This window comes from Neolamprologus brichardi, chromosome 5 (genome assembly GCF_056152115.1).
Source record: "Neolamprologus brichardi isolate AB-2024 chromosome 5, ASM5615211v1, whole genome shotgun sequence".
Classification (NCBI taxonomy): Eukaryota; Metazoa; Chordata; class Actinopteri; order Cichliformes; family Cichlidae; genus Neolamprologus; species Neolamprologus brichardi.
This window is the reverse complement of record NC_142108.1, coordinates 31592868-31611341: the sequence shown is the minus strand read 5'-3', so window position 1 is coordinate 31611341 and position 18474 is coordinate 31592868. Positions and strand designations below refer to the sequence as shown.

Here is an 18474-nt window from a genome sequence, read left to right as displayed (position 1 = left end):
TCAGCAGGTGGTGCAGGGGATCGTGTCAAACTGACGAATAATAAATGCAGAAAAAACACATTTTGAGACAAAACACAATATTCAAGTGTCTCATTGGCAGTATTTTCATTATGTAGTACGACAATGATGGCAAGTACACTGTCGAGGCAGTAAAAGCATTCCTGGTTAGCAGTGTGGGACCATGTTGACTGAGAACAGAACAAAAAGCACCAACATGCAAATAAAAGCTTTGAATGTCCTTCAAAAAGCCTGCAGAGCTTTACATGAAAGCTGCCTTATTTCAGGCTGTACTGAAGAATAATTTGAATTATACAGACATTATTTTTGCCTTATATACTGTATACTTGTACATGTGTAAGCACTACACATCGCTACACCCATTTCCCCAACATAATGAAATGACAAGTGGCTCAAAACATTTACACTGTACTATAAAAATACTACTACAGGCAAAATATTAAAATTTAAAAACAACTTGATGATTTAACTGTTAGGTAAAAATGCATTTCACTGTGGTGGTTTGTCAGAAACAGCAAAGAGTTAAATGTACAATATTTCTGAAATATTGCGAATTACAAGTCTGTAAACTACTTTTTAAAATGCAAAGTAATAAGATAGAGTAAAATAATTAACAATGGTCACTGATATTCAAGCTAGTTAGCAGTGGGTAATATTACTATTCGGATACCCGAATAAATAAAATACGCAATAATTTTTACATTAGTTTAAATTGTAAAAAAGAGAAAAAAAATGTATTTTTTTCATCAGCTCAATAACTTACCGGAAAAAGACGACAAGAGGGAAGAATAACTTCCTCTGAGGAGGTCCGCTCGTGTCTGCAGCCTCGTCCCTTTAAACATTTCTGTTAACAATTTCTTAAAAGACTTTTTGTTCGCAGCTCGTAACCGGTTTCATACCGTCTATGGTGCAACCGTGTGTAAAGATGTGTTTACAGACCCGTGATTCTGCACAGTCCGTGGAATAAGTGTGTCAGTGGGCTGGAACACGAACTGAGTGAGGCGGCTTCGCGTATAGACGATCTGTGCAGCAGTCTCTGTGCGGATCAGGGTAACTGTCGGGGAAGATTCCCGGGTCCGTGAGTGAATCCGGGAAAGTTTTACACACGGACATGGCGTCAGGCCTGTGTTGTGCAGTCGTGCTGGCTCTGTTTGTGATCATGTCCCCTTGTGTATCCGGTAAGTTTAATTATGTTCATCCTTAAACGGCCGCTGTGTTTTCTTGTAGCCGCTGACCACCAAGCAGTCTGTGATGTTACTTCAGACCACGTTTAGGGCGAAGTCAGTGACGTAGCGTCTAAGTATCCGAAAACTTTTCATTTTTATGAAAGGCCATAAAACTAATCAAGACATCTTTTCTTTTCTTTTGTTTTTCTTAAGTTACAGCTTGTGTTTTAACCTTTTAATAACACTGTAGGATTAGTTTGTTACAGACCCATTAAAAAAAGAAATGAAAGTCATTTAAAAAAGAATATACAATCAGTCAGTGTCGGTGGCTATTTTCATATGTTTTAGGTTATATTTTTTTATCCACTATATTCTGGTCACTCGAGCTGCCCGCTAATTAACAAGAAACGTGTGAACGATCATTTAGCAGCAGTACAAACTACATCATTCAGAGACCACCAAGTGGAAGCAGCAGGGTTTCAAATTCAGGGCCGAGCATAGATAAGTGTGTGAAAACATCACCTCTGTACAGCGTAGTACACTTAAACACCACCAAGAGCTAAAGTGACAGTGAATCACCAATTCCCTAAAAGTCAAAATGTTGCAGTGCTGAAAAGTTAATTTTAATAACTAATTGATTGACCTGAAACGAGCTAACTTTTGCTGCCCCTCTCTGATTTTCTCGGTCTGCTCTGTTACAGCAGGAGGGGACGACTGCCTGGCCTACAGTGGTACGGAAGCCCAGAAATGCCACAGAAAATTTTGCTGTGGGGACTGCAACAGCAGATATTGTTGTTTAGATTCTTCAAAACGCTTTGACGAAGATCACCAAGAAGAGTGGTATGTTTTCATTTTCAATCTGCAATCCACAAAAAAAACTGCATTTGTGTAAAATTAACAATTTACTATTTTAGAAAGTGATTTCCAGTGTTGGTCAAGTTACTTGAAAAAAGTAATCAGTAACTAATTACCGATTACTTCCCCAAAAAGTAATCCCGTTACTTTACTGATTACTTATTTTCAAAAGTAATTAATTACTTAGTTACTTAGTTACTTTTTAACAACACGATTTACAACCTGAATAGGTGATAAAGTGATAGATCTTTCAGCCCAATTCTACTTTTTCTACATAATCCATCATACAAAATGTAATCAAATGGAAAAGTCTCTTTTTAAAACTTGTTTTATTAGTTTTAATCTTTTAACTTTATGCATCAAGCAAAAATTAAATTATATGCAACATTGTCTGACTGGAAGAAATTTGTTTAACATTTAAACTTATTTTCTGCACATTCCAGCACATAAAATAAAATATTTTTTTGTGTTTACACTCACTCTTTCAAATAGATGCAAGTAAAACACAGCAGAAAATAAATAAAGTCACAGCGGTCCTGTTGCTCTATTTTCACCTGTAAAGCAGGAGTGGGGTAGGCGGAGGGTTACCCTGGTGCGGGTGTGCAGCGGTCAGTGGAAGAATCCGCGAGTTTCTCTGTGAGTTTCCCATTACGTGGTAGCGCACTCGGAGCTTGCTCGGAAGTTTAGGGTTTTTTCGCTGTAAAAAGAAGTTTTCTTCCCACGCACAACGGACACTAATGTTTTTGTCACTTTTTATGGAATCAAACTCAAAGTAAGGTCAGTACTTCCACGCTTTAAACGCTGCACGCTCATACTCTCTCTGCACTCGATATATGATCCATTGTTGATCTGCACACAGCTGTTGTCACGAACGTCGCACTCGCTTACGTCACTGTCATGAGACATTCTCGCAAAAAAATCACGGTTTTAGTAACGCAGTAACGCAGCGTTCCTACGGGAAAGTAACGGTAATCTAATTACCGTTTTTGCAACAGTAATCCCTTACTTTACTCGTTACTTGAAAAAAGTAATCAGATTACAGTAACGCGTTACTGCCCATCTGTGGTGATTTCTATTTAAATCTGTCTTTTCTCCCAGTATAAATGTGTTTAAGGCCACCTGTGCAGTAATGTAGGTGTTCAAAAACAGGACGCAATGTCTTCCTGCGCACGGCCATCAGCATAAAGCCAAAGTGCACTAGACTGAAACGAAGGCCTTCATTCACATAACATCCATCAGTGTGCTGCTTTGCTTACTCGCTGGAGGACTGACAGGGTATCGGGGTAGAAAAAGGGCTTTTGCATGCTGTGTGCTGGTTGTTGGAAGATAACACACCTACACCTGTTTTTCAGTCAGTGTTGCAAAAAATGTAGCAGACACAACGATAGCACGAGGAGTTGTTGCATAGTTGGAAGTTTTGAAAATTAGCTGTAATACTTTGTTTTATTTTTGTTTTTTTCCTATTTTGGTTTGAACATAATCCTTACTTTGCTTCTTTTTCAGCAGCGAAGATGCTGACAAAACTTTTCAGGATCAGTTAACTGCTATCAACAACAAAACATTACTCATTCTCATTGTTGGCATGAGCATCATCCCCTTTGTGTTCCTCATCTTCTGCTGCTGCGTCTGCCCCAGCTGCTGCCTCTACAAGCTGTGCAACAAACGTGGTAAGTTTTACTAGAACTAGTACTTTAATTTGGGCGATGCTTTAAACCTTGACTGGACTCGGTTGTGAGCAAAGACGACTTTAGTCATTCGTGTGAAACTTCTGGAAGGCACCTTTACATTTACTACAGTTGGTGCATTGTAATGTAGCGTTATTGCAGTCAAAAAATATTGGCAGTCACAGATACACGAACAGATTCTCACACGCTTTCTCTGATGACGGATTTTACTTTACTCAAACCTACACAAAGTATAGTCAAGGCCTTCGATATAGATCTGAAGGCTGTTGTTTTGTGCGTTTTGGTATTTACAGAATATTTCAAGCTCTCAAAACACACTTTTCATGCATTGATGCCTTAAACTTAAGAGTAGGCACTGTGGCATGACGGAGTTTAAGGCACCTCATTTGTTTTCCAATATTTTATTTTAATTTTTTCAGCATAGAAAACCCCTCAACAAACAAATACAGCTCAGGCGCTGAGATGATAGGACAAGAAATAGCACAATAATAATTATCAATAGGGAAAGACAAAAGAAAGAAAACATTAAAATTAGAAACTACCAGTATCCATAATGAATTAAATGTCATGAATATGTAATAAACAGGGAAATTGCAGTGCCACGGTACATGTTTATACAACGTGAGCTTTCTCAAGGTGAGTACAAAACGGAGTCCAGGATTTTGAGAAAACATTTGCTGCAGGTGTTTGCAGGTATCGAACTTTTTCCAGTTGAATGACTGATAACATGTCATTGAGCCAGACACTGAAGGAGGGAGGAGCAGCGGACTTCCATTCCTTTAGAATAAGTCTTTTCGCAATCATCATTCCGAGGTCGATTGGCACCCGCACAGTCGCAGGGATAGTTCTGGAACGTACACAGCCAAAAACTGCAATTTCTGGATTGGGTGAGATGGAAATCCCATAAGCTTTAGAGAACCAATCAAATACTTTGGACCAAAAATTGGTCAATGAGGGGCAATGCCAGAAAGCGTGAGCCAATGTGCTCTCTGATGTTTTACATCTGTCACATATGGGGGAAGTTGAAGGATAAATTTTGTGTAGCCGAACTTTGGAATAATGTAGCCGATGGACAATTTTAAATTGTGTTAATTGATGTTTGCTGTTAACAGAGCAGGAATGAATTTTTGATAGGCATTTGTCCCACATTGATTCTGATATTTCTATGCCCAATTCCTCCCTCCAAGCGTCTCTTATCCTCGTTGTCTGCACTTCAATGCTGTCATCAAACAAATGTCTCATTTGTTTTTATAGTGGCTAAAAGAGAAAACCCTATGAAAATGCCAATTAAACTTTCATCAGTAGCTGCTGACTTTCTTTTTTTTAACTGTCAAAGTTTCATCCTCTTGATGTCTTTTATCAGAGATGAAAAAGTCCACAAAGACAATAATGTGATTATCTTTACTCACTGGTAGGGCTGCAACTAACGATTATTTTCATAGTCGACTAATCTTAATTCCTTTGATTAGTTGACGAGTCAATGATTATTTAAACAAATCTGCTTCTTGTCAGCAAAACTTCTCATTCTAGTCTTCAGTAACTCAGCTGCTGAAACCTGTGAAATGTATCTGTCCTCTAGAACAAACCTGTTAGTCAACTAGAAGAGACTGCTGAGTTCCTGTGAATAGAGCCATATTCACAGTAAGTCGGAGCCTTGCAGGACAAAACATGTCAAACACTGAAAAAGATTAGTGATGCTGGATTTCACCTCCTGCCTGTGTGATGCAATATGCAAAAACCTAAAGTGCGCGGCTCAGTCAAATGAATGAAGTACTTGGAAGACTTCATGTGAACAAGGACCTGTTAGTGTGAGTCTGACATTTGGGTGATTTCTCATACATTGCAGTGATTGACTGGTGAGTTGGAGCATTTGTCTGAGACCATGAGGGCCTCGTTTGTAGACTGTTGGCTCACCTACCACATGACTTTTATTACCTCAGCAGTTTGGTCTGACAAGAAACACAACAACTGAGATCCAGAGCCTCCCCTGACCTAATGTTTCAGAATCACTGCAGTATTGGAGGCTTTGTAAACTTTTCAGCTCCTTGTTGGTGTTTGACGAGGTTTTGCCTTCCATTGGTGTTCTTGGTGAGCGTACATGCCACAGGGCAATGAGTCAACACGTCATCAGAGATAATTGCTGTTTCGAGTTTGATGCTGGTGTGGTTTTTGTTTTTTCCACTTCAGGGGTCATGTCTTTACTTGAGTTTTGCTTCTGCTTATTCGAGTGCTTTAAATTCTTTGAGCTCAGCCGTATCAATTTTTCAAATACCAACTTTAAGGCGCTCAGAAACAGCTGTGTGGGGCTTTGAACTCTAGCATCTTTATTTTGTTTTTTCTCAAATGACATGAAAAGATCAGAGCCAGCAGTTAACTGATCCTACTGAGTATTGTCTCTGTAGCCAGAATCATTGTCAATATTTCAAACCTGTTAGACACAGCATAGCTGTAATGATTCTATTATTTACGAGGAGCAATAATAGCAGCAATAATGCTAATAGAAATAATAGCAGCAATAATGCTAATAGCAATAATGCTAATAGCAATAATAGCAGCAATAATGCTAATAGCAATAATGCTAATAGCAATAATAGCAGCAATAATGCTAATAGCAATAATAGCAGCAATAATGCTAATAGCAATAATGCTAATAGAAATAAGGATTATGTAATGCTGGATAAAATGCAGACTAAGATTTTATAGATTTTAATAATGAAAGGGAATTTTGTTTGTTTGTTTTTTACAGTTGTTATTTTCAGTAGGAAGTTGAATACCATGTACTGTGCAAGGAAGCCTTGTGTTTTCATCACTTTGTCACTTCTTGACAGTAATGAGATTGCAAAACCCCTAAGGTTGCACAATTATAGCCAAAATGCTAATCCTTATCATTTTACCCAATTTTAGGATTACTATTATCACGATTATTCAATATAAACTAAATTAGGCCTTAAAATATTCATAATAAATTTAGAGACGTCACATAACACAGATTTCATGTGCATGTCATGCTGTGATCCTGCTACTTTGCAAATATGTGTGCTGTAATAAAGCTGTTACTCATCATTCATTTAAATTCAGTGCCTCTCTTTGAGCAAAAAAATTACGTAAGTTTAAAGAAAATTGTACAAAAACTTAATGCAAAATTACATCAACACATCCCTGCTTTCCCCATTGTGCTATAGTCTTCTTAAATAAAACTTAATTGCAGACAAATAAGATATTTATTCATTTCCTAAAAGTGAAACATAAATTTTTTCACTCCATTCTTGGTTTCTGCGTGATGGAAACTCATAGCAAAGTACTCAACAGATCTTAGAGCTCAATCTCTTTCCCCTTGGATGCTTTGCATATAGTGCCCGCATTGGCACTTTGGAAAGGTTATTCCCATGGATGTTTTATTCCTGCATGGCTCTTTATAGACGTTTTCCCTTCTATTGGAACCTCAGTCCTCGCTCTTATAAATAGCAGTATTACTTCCAGTGTGCTTCCTGATGGTTTTAAACATGCAGTTGTAAACCCTTTATTATCAAAAACCTGGCGCTGACCCCTCATTTCAAAAGTTCCATTCTTCTCAGAGTTATTGGAGAAAATAGTTTTTATCCATCTGAATATAGATACTAATGGTATGATGGAAGTTTTTCAGTCTGGTTTTAAACAGCTACACTCCACTGAAACAGCACTTTTACGTTTTTTTTCCTTTTAGCTACTGATTGTGGAATTTCGGTCATCCTCGTGCTTTTAGATCTTACTGCAGCGTTTGATGCTGTTGACCACAGTATTCTTATCTCCCATGTGGAACACCTGGTTGGCATCAAAGGTGCTGCACTGAATTGGCTTCATTCATATTTGAGTCGCAGAACTTTCAGTGTTAATGTTGAAAAAGTCCACCTCAGCCCCACTTTCTTGTGAGGTGCCCCAGGGCTTAATCCTTGGCCCTCTTCTTTTTTCATTATAGGCATTATTCACTTTGGGCAAACTTTCTGTTTTTAAATGTGCTATATTACCTAAAGCCTTAATTACTTACCTTGGCCAAATGAGATTGTGCTTCTTTGTGAGCTCTAGCGATACCACGAAGAGCTGTACAGGTTCGCTTTTATGTACATCTGAGTTGATGTTGGATGATAAGATAAGATAAGATAAGATAGAACTTTATTAATCCCTCGGGTAGGTTCCTCTGGGAAATTTGTTTTCCAAAAAGCACAGCACCGACAGAAGTTACAGAGTCAAGAATATTATATATATATATATATATATATATATATATACACACACACACACACACACATATATAAATACAAAGACATATATAGATAAAATATACAAAGGGGATAAATAGAATAAATAGGAATAAAAATAAAAATAAAAATACAAGTGAATTGCACATTTCAAGTATGATTGTTAACAAAAAGTATTGCACAAAGGTATTACACAGTGAAGTGGAGAGACACTACAGCTTAGTTGTTCCCCCCTCCTTTGTCCTCCTGTTTCCCCTCCCTCTCCCCTCCAGAGAGGAGTTAAACAGTCTGATGGCGTGTGGGACAAAGGAGTTTTTAAGTCTGTTGGTTCTTGTCTTTGGGAGAAGCAACCTGTCACTGAACAGACTCTTCTGGTTGTTTATGGCCGTGTGCAGAGGATGCCCAGCATTGTCCATAATATCCAGCAGTTTCTTTAGTGTCCTTTTCTCTGCCACTGTCACCAGAGTGTCCAGCTTCATGCCAACCACAGAGCCAGCCTTCCTGATCAGTTTTTCCAGCCTGGATGAGTCCTTCTTTGCTGTGCTGCTCCCCCAGCACACCACAGCATAGAAAAGTACTCCAGCAACCACATGATGATTAACCTTAGCAACAATTGCATTTTTTTACTTCGCCTTGCAGGTGTGTTTTCAGGTGGTTAAATAAGTTCGCTGTGCACTCTTCGCAGATGATTTCTTCTTGGTTAACATGATTGTTCTAAATCCAAAACAGCAGACCTGCTTTTGGAAGCAAGCTCGCGTTCTGCTGCTCCAGACATTTGATTTTTGTTTTGACCGTCTGTTGCCTGTCTTTGATGTAGTGTTACTCCTCCAGACTACGATGCAGTGAACAGCTGTGATTGGCGATCAGGCGTAAGGTGTAGCGCTGGGATTTTGGGAGTGCTCAATTTGCGATCTGTTGGAGAATTGCATTTTCAATGTCATTTAAATAATTCTACATTCCTAATCTCCACCCCTGCTCATCAAATGATTGCTGAATTTGCTTTTTCTGCTCCCTTCTACTTGGGACAAAATTTCTTTTTTATTTAAATAAGCAGGCTGTGCCTTGCCTGTAGTTTCTAGTGTTGTTTTTACGCTGTACATGAAATGTGATCGGTGCAAAGAATCTGCAGATCTACCTCTGAGCAGTAAACACTTAGGTTGCTGTAAGGATTTCCTGTTGCTTGGTTGTGACCAGCCCCATTAGGCTGTTGTTTTGCATTTCTTTTAAGACATGGCAGAATCGATATCCCCCGTCAATAAACACGTTAGTCAAAAACATCTGAAAAACAGCTCAGATGTATGTGCAACCTACAATCACAGGTCCATCTACTTCTCAGGTTCAGAGCGTAACAGCATGTTCGGTGGCCTCCAAAGTTTATTCACTCATAAATGCATAATTGTCCTCACACATGAATATTTAACTCTGAGTCTCTAGACTTCTATAAATAGACCATGTCTTAATCTTAATTTAACCCCCTTAGTGCTGGTTAGATCCCATGTGTTCATTTAACATGTACATACAGTGTTTATGTTTTTAAATCATTACTACTTGTTAGTTTTATGTAAATGTGTTCATGTGACATGATAAAGAATGGGTTATTGTACATAACGTGATGTAATTACATGGAAATGCGTAACATGATTACATTATGTTCAACCAACAGTTTGTCGTGTCAAATAAACACATTTCTGTTTTGCAAATCGGTACTTTAGCTGACTGTTGTCAGTATTTACAGTCAACCATTTTTACATTTCCGACTTCCTGTCAGTTTGGTCAGCTCGTAAATGTTTTGCCGTTAGGGGAAATTCTTCTGGCAGAGAGGCTACAATAAAGTGAGGAACACAATGTGGCATCTTTGGCTTAAGCCGCTGCATGATGGGATCAAATCCAGGAATGTCAGAGCTCCACCCTGTGTGACTCATTGTTTCCATGACAACCCCACGTCATTTACAGGAAGTGGTTGTGATGACACCCCCTGTTTAAAGACACCTTGTTTTCCACAAGTTTTCTTCTTTCCTGTTCTAAGCAGTGCCTTTTCATTTTCACTGTACTTACACGGAGATCAGTTTACACTCTGACGATGATAAAAATCTCTCAAAGAGTTTCTTTGAGTCTCTGTAAACTTCAAAAGTGTAAATCTGTGTATATTCAATAAGCAAACGACATCATGTTTAGTTTCTTTGATGCAGACCTTAAGGAGAGGATGATAAATGATGTATCTTAACTCAAAGTGCATCATTTGCTCTTCTCCTTCCTTTGGTAAAAATGTATTTTTGAATCTTTATTAGAATATTACCTATAAATGACAATAATATGGATAATATGTAGCATGTTTCTCCATTTCTAACTTTTTGTTACTTATTTGCTTACACCTGTGATAGAGGCCACTACCCAGGTCAGCAACACTCCTCAGCATCCAACGGCAGCACCCGTTCCCCCTGAATCCTACCAGGAAATGCCCCACCATCCACCCCAGCCTGGCTACCCAGCTCAGCCTATCCTCACACCGCCCTACCATGGACAGCCATTAACAGTTGGACCACCGCCATCTTATCAGGAAGCCAGTGAGTGTGGTTTATGATTTGCCTTGAGCTCTATTCCAGGAAGCAGGTTTAGCTAACGAGTCTGAGTTTGTTAACTGCGAGCTGAGAGAAACTCCTGTTTTCTGTTGGTTACTGGGAACAGACCCTGAGCTTCTCTCTGACTCCTCCCGTCCTGCTGGACCTGAACCACTTGTGTGACACACTGAGTCATTTTCTTATTCATAAAGTCACTGTCAGCGTTCACAGCGTGGAAGTGTACATTTTTACAGAAACCGAAACGCTATGGGATGTTTTGCTATTTTGTGTAATTAACGTGAGAGCTTTGACAGCCATGAATAAGCGATGACAGCGATTACATCACTGTTTTATGATCAGCTCAGAATAAAATCTATACAGTCTATAACTTGGGCAGTAATGTTTTCAGACTGTCAGCCAGTTTCCTTGCAAAAGCTGAGACTTTTCTTATAACATGTTTGTCTCTACTGATGTGATTTTACATTCATTAAAGACTCAGGAAGCTGCCTTGCTTTTTTCAGTTAAATGTGATAGTGCTATGGCTGTAAGAGCCATTATCTATCAGTGAAGGCTGAAATCAGATCAGATTAGAACAGATTAAACTGGGGAACATTTTTTCTTAGAATCTCATTATGCATTTCTATCCAGTAATGGCAAGAAAAAAGAAAGAAATGTTTAGAGAATAATTATTCAAACAACAAAATGGTCATAACCTGCTGTGAAGGCAGGTTTTCATTTAATAAACTGACTTGAAGGTGGAGTCTGTTGCTGTCTGGGTAACTAATATCACAGATCCATCAGCGAACTGTGTCTAATGAGTTTCTGTAGATTTTTATCATCAGTTCCTGGTCTCTACATTTTGTCCCTGTCAGGTTACCGCTGAATAATTAGAAAAGATTGATTTAAAAATCAAATGCAACATTTGGATTCCAGCTTTCCAGCAGACATTAAAAGTGATGATGAAAGAGGGACGATCAATATCCTGCTCAGCACTGAGTGGTCTTCATATTTCTCATGCTCTTTATTTACCTGTTGCCATGGTGAATCGTGATGCCACAGCTCCACTGATGTGGCTTTCTTCCTTTACTAATGCAGATGCTTAACTCTGGGTGAATATACTTGAGGTTGTTGAACTAAATCTGATCAGCTGTTCTGAAACAGGAAACTCAGAGTTATCTCAAAGTGAATCAACTCAGTTTATTTTTAAACTCAGTTTTTTGAAAATGCTTCCTGGAAAAGTGGCCCGTATTTAACTAAAGAGAATATATTTGTTTGCAGAACAAACAACCAGGTGAAAGGTGGGCTTTGAAACCCAGAACTGCGCATCTGTGGAAATATTAATAGTAGGGCTGCCACAAATGATTATTTTGATAGTCGACTAGTCAGATCATCATCCATTGGACATAAAACGTACAGCTTATTGCACCAGCAGCATCTGCTCTTATATAACTATCATTAGCTTACAGCTTTAAGTGTTTAAGGTATGTGCTAACTAAAAATAAAGACAAGATGATAGTTTATTAAATTTTAATGAAATTTGCAGATTGTTTCGGTGAAGTTTAATAAACTCCTTGCTATCTAAAATATAACAGGACACCGGAGTATATTCTGGAGCATCTAACACTTCTGATAATCAGCTGTCTGCTTGATGTTTATTCAGCTGTGTAAAAACTTTTTGGCTGAGAAACTTTAATCTCAGCCAAACTGATTTACTCAGGAACAAATAAAATACTAAAAAAAAAAAAAAAAAGCCAAACAATAACATTTTTAAGTTGTCTAAGTGACTTATATATGTTTAACCTGAGTAGTGAAAGACGGCGGTGGGTTTGAAAACGATCTGCCGGGAGTCCGGTGTTCTCACGAGCTCTAGTGAGCCTAGCCCCCGGCTAGCTATCGAGCTAGTGAGTAACAGACGTCTCCGAAAACGTCGGAGCGCTTTTGAAAATATGTGGTGTCTTGATAAACTGAGCAGATATTTGAGGTTTACACAGCTACATTCTCGCCTGAAAATAAGTTAAACGTTTATTTTGTGACCCAGAAAGAATAATAAGAGTAATATTAAAACTAACTAGCTGCCGCCATTGTTGTAAACTGAGCTGGGCTGCGCTATGAATTCTGGGACACAGTTTCTTCTTCTTCGGGGTTTAACGGCAGCTGGCATCCTTGTACATGCAGTGCTGCCATCTTCTGCTTCAGTCCGTTATTACACTCTTAAATCCTACTACTCATTCCTGCGTCTTTTGGGATCTTACAAAGCTTCAAACGACGCGTCGACTATTAAAGTAGTTGTCGACGATTTTAATAGTCGATGTAATCGTGACTAGTTGGCTAATCGTGGCAGCCCTAATTAATAGTACAATTTACAAAATATTTCTACAGAGTTGATTTAGCCTCTGAAGCGGAAGCTTATTTCTGTGAGTCATGTTGTGTAAAATACTGCGACTGGCTAAAGTAAAGTTGATGAATCATTGAAAATAAACACAAATAAACACATCCATTACTGCCAGAGACTTTTTAAAAATATAATACTTCTTCTTATGCTACAGAACTGCAGTTGTGGTTACTTTTTTAGTGCTGTCTGCATGTTCAGTCTCATGTAAGCTCCTTTTTCACTTTCCAGTCAGTCCTGCCTATCCTCCGATGCCTTATGGTCAGGCTGCATCCATGCCCCAGCAGCCAGCGTACCCCCAGCCACCGTACCCCCAGCCGAAGCCCAGTGCTCCACCTGCAACTCCAGACTTTCTTGCTCAGCCTGCATATAATCCAGATTTTGCTTCATCACCACACTAGGCTGGATCATGGACATCAGTACAGCCCCAGGAAGTGCTTTGAGCCTTTTTCCCTGTACTCACATGTAAGTCACGTTACATGGGAACAAAGTGCAATATTTATCATTTCAGGAATACATATATATTAGTTTAGCCTTAATGTTGCTTTCATTGATATATAGCAGTGACCTGTGCCATGTAACTTCATGCTCATATCAAGCTTGGTGGTCTCCCCTCTTTTAAACTTGGATAGTTTTACTGAGTCCGTGTTATGATTTCCTCTACAGAACTGTGCTAAGTGATAACAGATATTGATTTTTTTTTCCTTTGTGCTTTTGTGTAAAGCAATTTTTCCAGCTTATGTCACTATTTAAATTCTATTATGGAAAATGCAGTGCCTTTAGACAACTATTGTGATTTCCTGCATTAGAAATATGACTTTGTTTGATCTCTGTCTTTTCCCGAGTGCTCCGTTTCCTGTTCTAAAACACTCTCTAGATCTTTTAGCGATGTTCCAGTAATGATTCAGTTTTACATAAAGTCCCAGCTTTGTTAAAAACAGGACTGAGCCAAAATGCACTGCGAGGTTTACCAAAGGAGTCTTTTATGTTCAGTGAACCAAACATCAACTTGATTGACGCGTGTTAAATATGAGAAAGACTTGTGCCTACAAAAAGCATGCATGGAACTTAAAAGAAAAATATTTTAAAGCATTTTATCTAATTTTATTCAATTTATTGATCCATTCGAGTCACAAAATGTTGTCACATTTACTCGGCTATCTTAATAACAGCTTCACTCAAATGAGCCTCGATGTTTTGCAGCGTGCAGTTTTTTTTAAATGCTGCCATCGAACCTGTTAGATGTTATTATTCTTTTTGGTATTGTTTAAAGTGCCCCGTACGAGTGAGGGTTTGTTCGTGTGTTGTTTCACTGTTGTTATGGAAAAAGAGCCATCACTTCCGCTTTCTGTTGACTGAAATTACTTGAACATCATTTACAGATGTGACCTTTTTCTTGTGAATCTGCTGACCCAGCAGTACAGTCACAAACTCATGTGCCAGTTTACATTTTGACGTTCTGTGAAAATCTCATCATCTTTCTTTGTTTAGACTCTTACATTTCAGTGTGCGTCAGTCGCTTCTCTGCAGACACCATCTGTCAGTTAATGAAAGGGATGCAAGGTCACATGTTTGTAGTTTAGACCATTGATGTAAGTATTTTAATCTAAAAACACTTTGTAGTATACTTTCCTTTTGTCTAAACTCTGTATGTAGGAATACTGTTTATTTGTTTTTTATATATTTTTGGTTAGTCATATTTAAATTTTGTGGAGAAAAAAAACTTTATTGTGATACTTTATTGTGATGTTCATTAAAGTGTATATTTTCTTTTTTCCTCAGTTTTTGGTTCTTGAATATTATTAATGATGGTCATACTGCAGTGTGTTTATTCGTAATGCAGTACATGAATGATAGCAGATGAATTAGGATGTTAATGTGTGCATGAACTACACACATTTCTCCCATTGCATCTCTAAGAGAAAAAAACGGTAATGGAAAGATTTGGACATTTTAAAGTGACCTATTGGTCAAATCATAAAAAAATAACACTTCTTTAGAAGTTTCTTGACTTTAGCCCCAAAATAAGATTTATATAGTGTTTTTCTCTCTCTCGCTGTCTCCCTTTTTCTTGTTGATATTTCCTGTGTATTTTTCTGGTTTTGAGGATTTTTTTTCTATTGCTGATGCTTGAATATGGAACCCCGACTTACAAAATTAATTCGTTCCCGAGGGTTTTTCGTAAGTCGAACATTTTCGTAAGTCGAAGCACCCATCGCGCGTTGAGTGAGGCGATACTGAACAATAGGCTATAGGCTAATTGCTAACTAGAACAACAATGCGTCGTTCAAGTGGAACAGCGAAGCGCAAGTACAGAAGCCAAGGGGTTGTCACATGATTCAGAAGGCATTGTGGGCATTGTAGGCTCAGACAATCACAGCCAGCGGATTTCGTTACCCGGGCATTTTGCCGTAACACGCGCAGAAATACTGCCGTTCAGTGCCTTCGTTGTTACGATATTACTTCAGGGAGCAGACATGACACCGTCTTAGGTTTTAGCCCATTGACTGTAGAAAACGCGTCGTCCATGTTTTCTACAGTCAATGTTTTAGCCACCACTTTTTTATTATGTCTCTACACCACCCTCCGGTGGCTTCCACATGAACTGCACCTTAAACAACAACTGTTCAACAACTGTTCACTCATACATTCGTAACTTGAATTTTTTGTGAAACGGGGTATTCGTAAGTCGGGGTTCCACTGTACTTTTAATTGCATTTAATACATGTTTGTTTTTTCTTTGTACAGTGGCGTTTTGGACAGAGTGATATCCAGAGACGATGCATTTTTAAAAACATTTTAAAATATTTTAGTGTACATATTTAATCCATTCATTCTACGTACTTAGTGTAAAAAAAACTCCCACTGCTAAATTTATCCAGAGAAAGAATTATCTCAAAGGTTTTAAGGCTTAAACAAGCTTTATTTGTATAAGAAATTACATTTTTGTAATTTGTAGCCTTCCTCTTGTGGATGTACTGGTGCTTGATGTAAAAGTGCATGTTTCAACATAAGCATATCAGTAAGTCAATATTTGCTTTTGTAGCTAGGTGGAGAAATGATGGGTAGATGATTCTCCTTTCCACTAGTGGGCGATAGCATGCTTTGAGCATCTTCTGTGGTTAGTAGCTGAAGGGGGACAAAAAGGACAAATACCTGGACAGGAAACAGGAAGTCCTTTTGTTTGTTTGTTTTTTTTGTTTTGTTTTTTTATTAGTAAAATTAACATACAAACAAAATGCACCATATATTACACATTCAGAGAATAGACATTCCTTACATATTAGCAGCTTTCATATATAGGAAAAAGAAAATATAAAGATGGGGTCACATAATTTAACAGATTATTAACTCACTAAATCAAAATCTTCCACAAAGGAAACAAAAAGAGCAGCCTTTTTCTTTTTAACTAAAGTCAAAGATTTAACCAACAGGTTTAAGTCGTTTTTCCAGTAAGCTAATGTTGGTTTGGTCTTAAAAAAACGACATTTATGTATAAATTGCTTGCACAAGATTAATAACACATTAACACCATAATTAGCTTTCTTTTCTTTCAAAAACACTCCAAACATTATCATATTTAAGGTAAATGGGGTAATTTGAATCCCACTGTAATAAAGCCAGGTATGAAAATCCAACCAAAATATTTGTATAAAATTGCACAAAAAGAATAGATGGTCCAAATCCTCCTCTTCTGTTTCACAAAATACACAATTACCAGTTTCTATTTTGAATCTATCTGTTGTAAAGACCCACCTTTTAGCACATCCCAGCACACCCACTCACTTCACCAGATGCATCTTGTTTAGTTCTCTCACCTTTGATTGGGTGTGGTGCTGGTCCTTAATTGCACTCACCTGTCACACATTATATAAGGACTGCATTTACTTTTGGCTCACTCTTTCTTCACTCCCACACGGGGCGGCAGCAGAGGTGAGGTTCTGTTTAGGTTTTGTATTTTATGTATTGTTTAAGGTAATTAGTAACTTAAATCTCTGTTTTCTTTCAGCATTGGCAGTCCATGTGTGTCTTTCCTTCCTTCCTTCTTTTGCTTTATTGATTCGAGAATTATTGATTTGAGAATAAAATGAGAACCCCGTGATTAGATGACTGCTTATTCTTATTCTCATCGGATGAGCCCATGGTGCTAATTACTTCAACCCTGAGCCTTCCTTTCCTTCATAACACTATCACTAAGGAGTCTATTTGTCGGGTAAATTTTATTCAACATTTTAAATTGGACTTCTTTCCCTTTAGGAGGGATAGGGAAGGTGATATAATCAGTTCTTATTCTTTCAATTTCTTCCCTTTGGAAATCTTTTAATATGTAATTACGTGTAAGTAAATTCGGAGAATAAAGACTCCTCAATGAAGATCTTAGAAACTTATTATTGCATTTAACATCACAAAACCGAATACCATCTATATATAATTGCCTTAACTTGGGGGAGATGTCAGAATATATGATATCATTTACAACTATGTTTTTAAGTGACAATGGAATGGATTTTATAACCCGATTAAATTTACTTTTACAACATTGCATATTAAATTTTTGGCAAAAATCTTGTTGTCCTAGAACATGTCCTTCCTCATCTACAAAATGGGCAATTGCCCAAACACCTTTTGATAACCAATCTTGAATAAAAATAGATTTTCTGTTCAGAAGTCCTTTTGTTCCTCTCAATCAGGCCAAGGAAGAGGGCCAACACCAGTGGTTGTGGTGTTTTGCTGCCCTCTGCTGGTCTGTTTTGTAGGAGTGTTAGTTGAAATTTTACCCACATGCAGTTCTGTCAAACTCTTTCATTTAAATCTACAAAAATAGTTACTGAAAGTCAGAAAATATTTTATCAACTGAAAGAGGAGTCAAACATTAAAACTGAAAGCTTTTATTTGTACCAACTCTCTACACAGAACAGATCTTGTATACAAAAATCAGAGGAAACATTTAGATGTAAACATGCTGGAAGAAATCCACGGCAGACCCGGGTGTACCTTCATGCTTTTTAGCATCCTTTATTATCTCTGTCACAGTTGCTATACACACTCGGCTGCAGCTCTGCCTCTGCCAGCCATACACATCAACAAACAACTCCAAACACAGGACTCTACACAGATTTTAAGCTGGCGAGGCGTGATGCAATGGTGCACAGGTGCCCCCGCACACATTCCTTTCAGTTTTGCTGCTCTATAGTAGATGTTTCAACCCCAACTCTCTCATAATTACACCAGGCCTTTTAAACTGTTAAAAAAAAACTTAATTTGTAATGATGGTCTGGGCAGTCACAGATTTAGCTCAGAATCAATATAGACTAAATAAAATAATTGACTAATATTATCCCGGATTACAACTGAAACAATTCAATAGTTTTAGATGTAAATCTTCTCAGCTTTTAAGATTAGGATGACAGCAAAAAAACAAAAAAGGAGGCGAGTCGTTGAAGGTTAAAATGGTTTGTTTGCTCTGGTTTTCATTATATGATACTAGGTCAGTTCTAAGACAAAAAGCTTTTAATTGAAAGCAGTTGTGAATAAAACCCATTCTGATCCCTGAATTCTGGCGAGCAT

The 18474-nt window shown here is 37.9% G+C and overlaps 1 protein-coding gene across 2 annotated transcripts; it reads left to right on the top strand.

The window, feature by feature from the left end:
• The first annotated feature begins 830 nt into the window (after window positions 1-830).
• On the top strand, window positions 831-14616 carry LOC102791083 (uncharacterized). Of its 2 annotated transcripts, none has more exons than XM_087841075.1 (5): window positions 831-1196; window positions 1889-2024; window positions 3543-3706; window positions 10341-10523; window positions 13138-14616. In XM_087841075.1, exons 1-5 carry the CDS (start codon window positions 1130-1132, stop codon window positions 13305-13307), a joined length of 720 nt encoding a protein of 239 aa, XP_087697201.1. In that variant the 5' UTR covers window positions 831-1129; the 3' UTR covers window positions 13308-14616. The 2 variants fall into 2 exon arrangements, with proteins under 2 accessions (XP_087697201.1, XP_087697200.1); XM_087841074.1 differs by having other exon boundaries at window positions 1886-2024.
• The last annotated feature ends 3858 nt before the right edge of the window (window positions 14617-18474 follow it).

Excerpts from the sequence above, each read along its gene's own strand:
- LOC102791083 (XM_087841074.1), top strand. The coding sequence starts at position 1,130 with ATGGCGTCAGGCCTGTGTTGTGCAGTCGTGCTGGCTCTGTTTGTGATC. Across the intron at positions 1,197-1,885 it reads CATGTCCCCTTGTGTATCCG|CAGGAGGGGACGACTGCCTG; the intron begins GTAAGTTTAATT and ends GCTCTGTTACAG. Across the intron at positions 2,025-3,542 it reads GAAGATCACCAAGAAGAGTG|CAGCGAAGATGCTGACAAAA; the intron begins GTATGTTTTCAT and ends CTTCTTTTTCAG.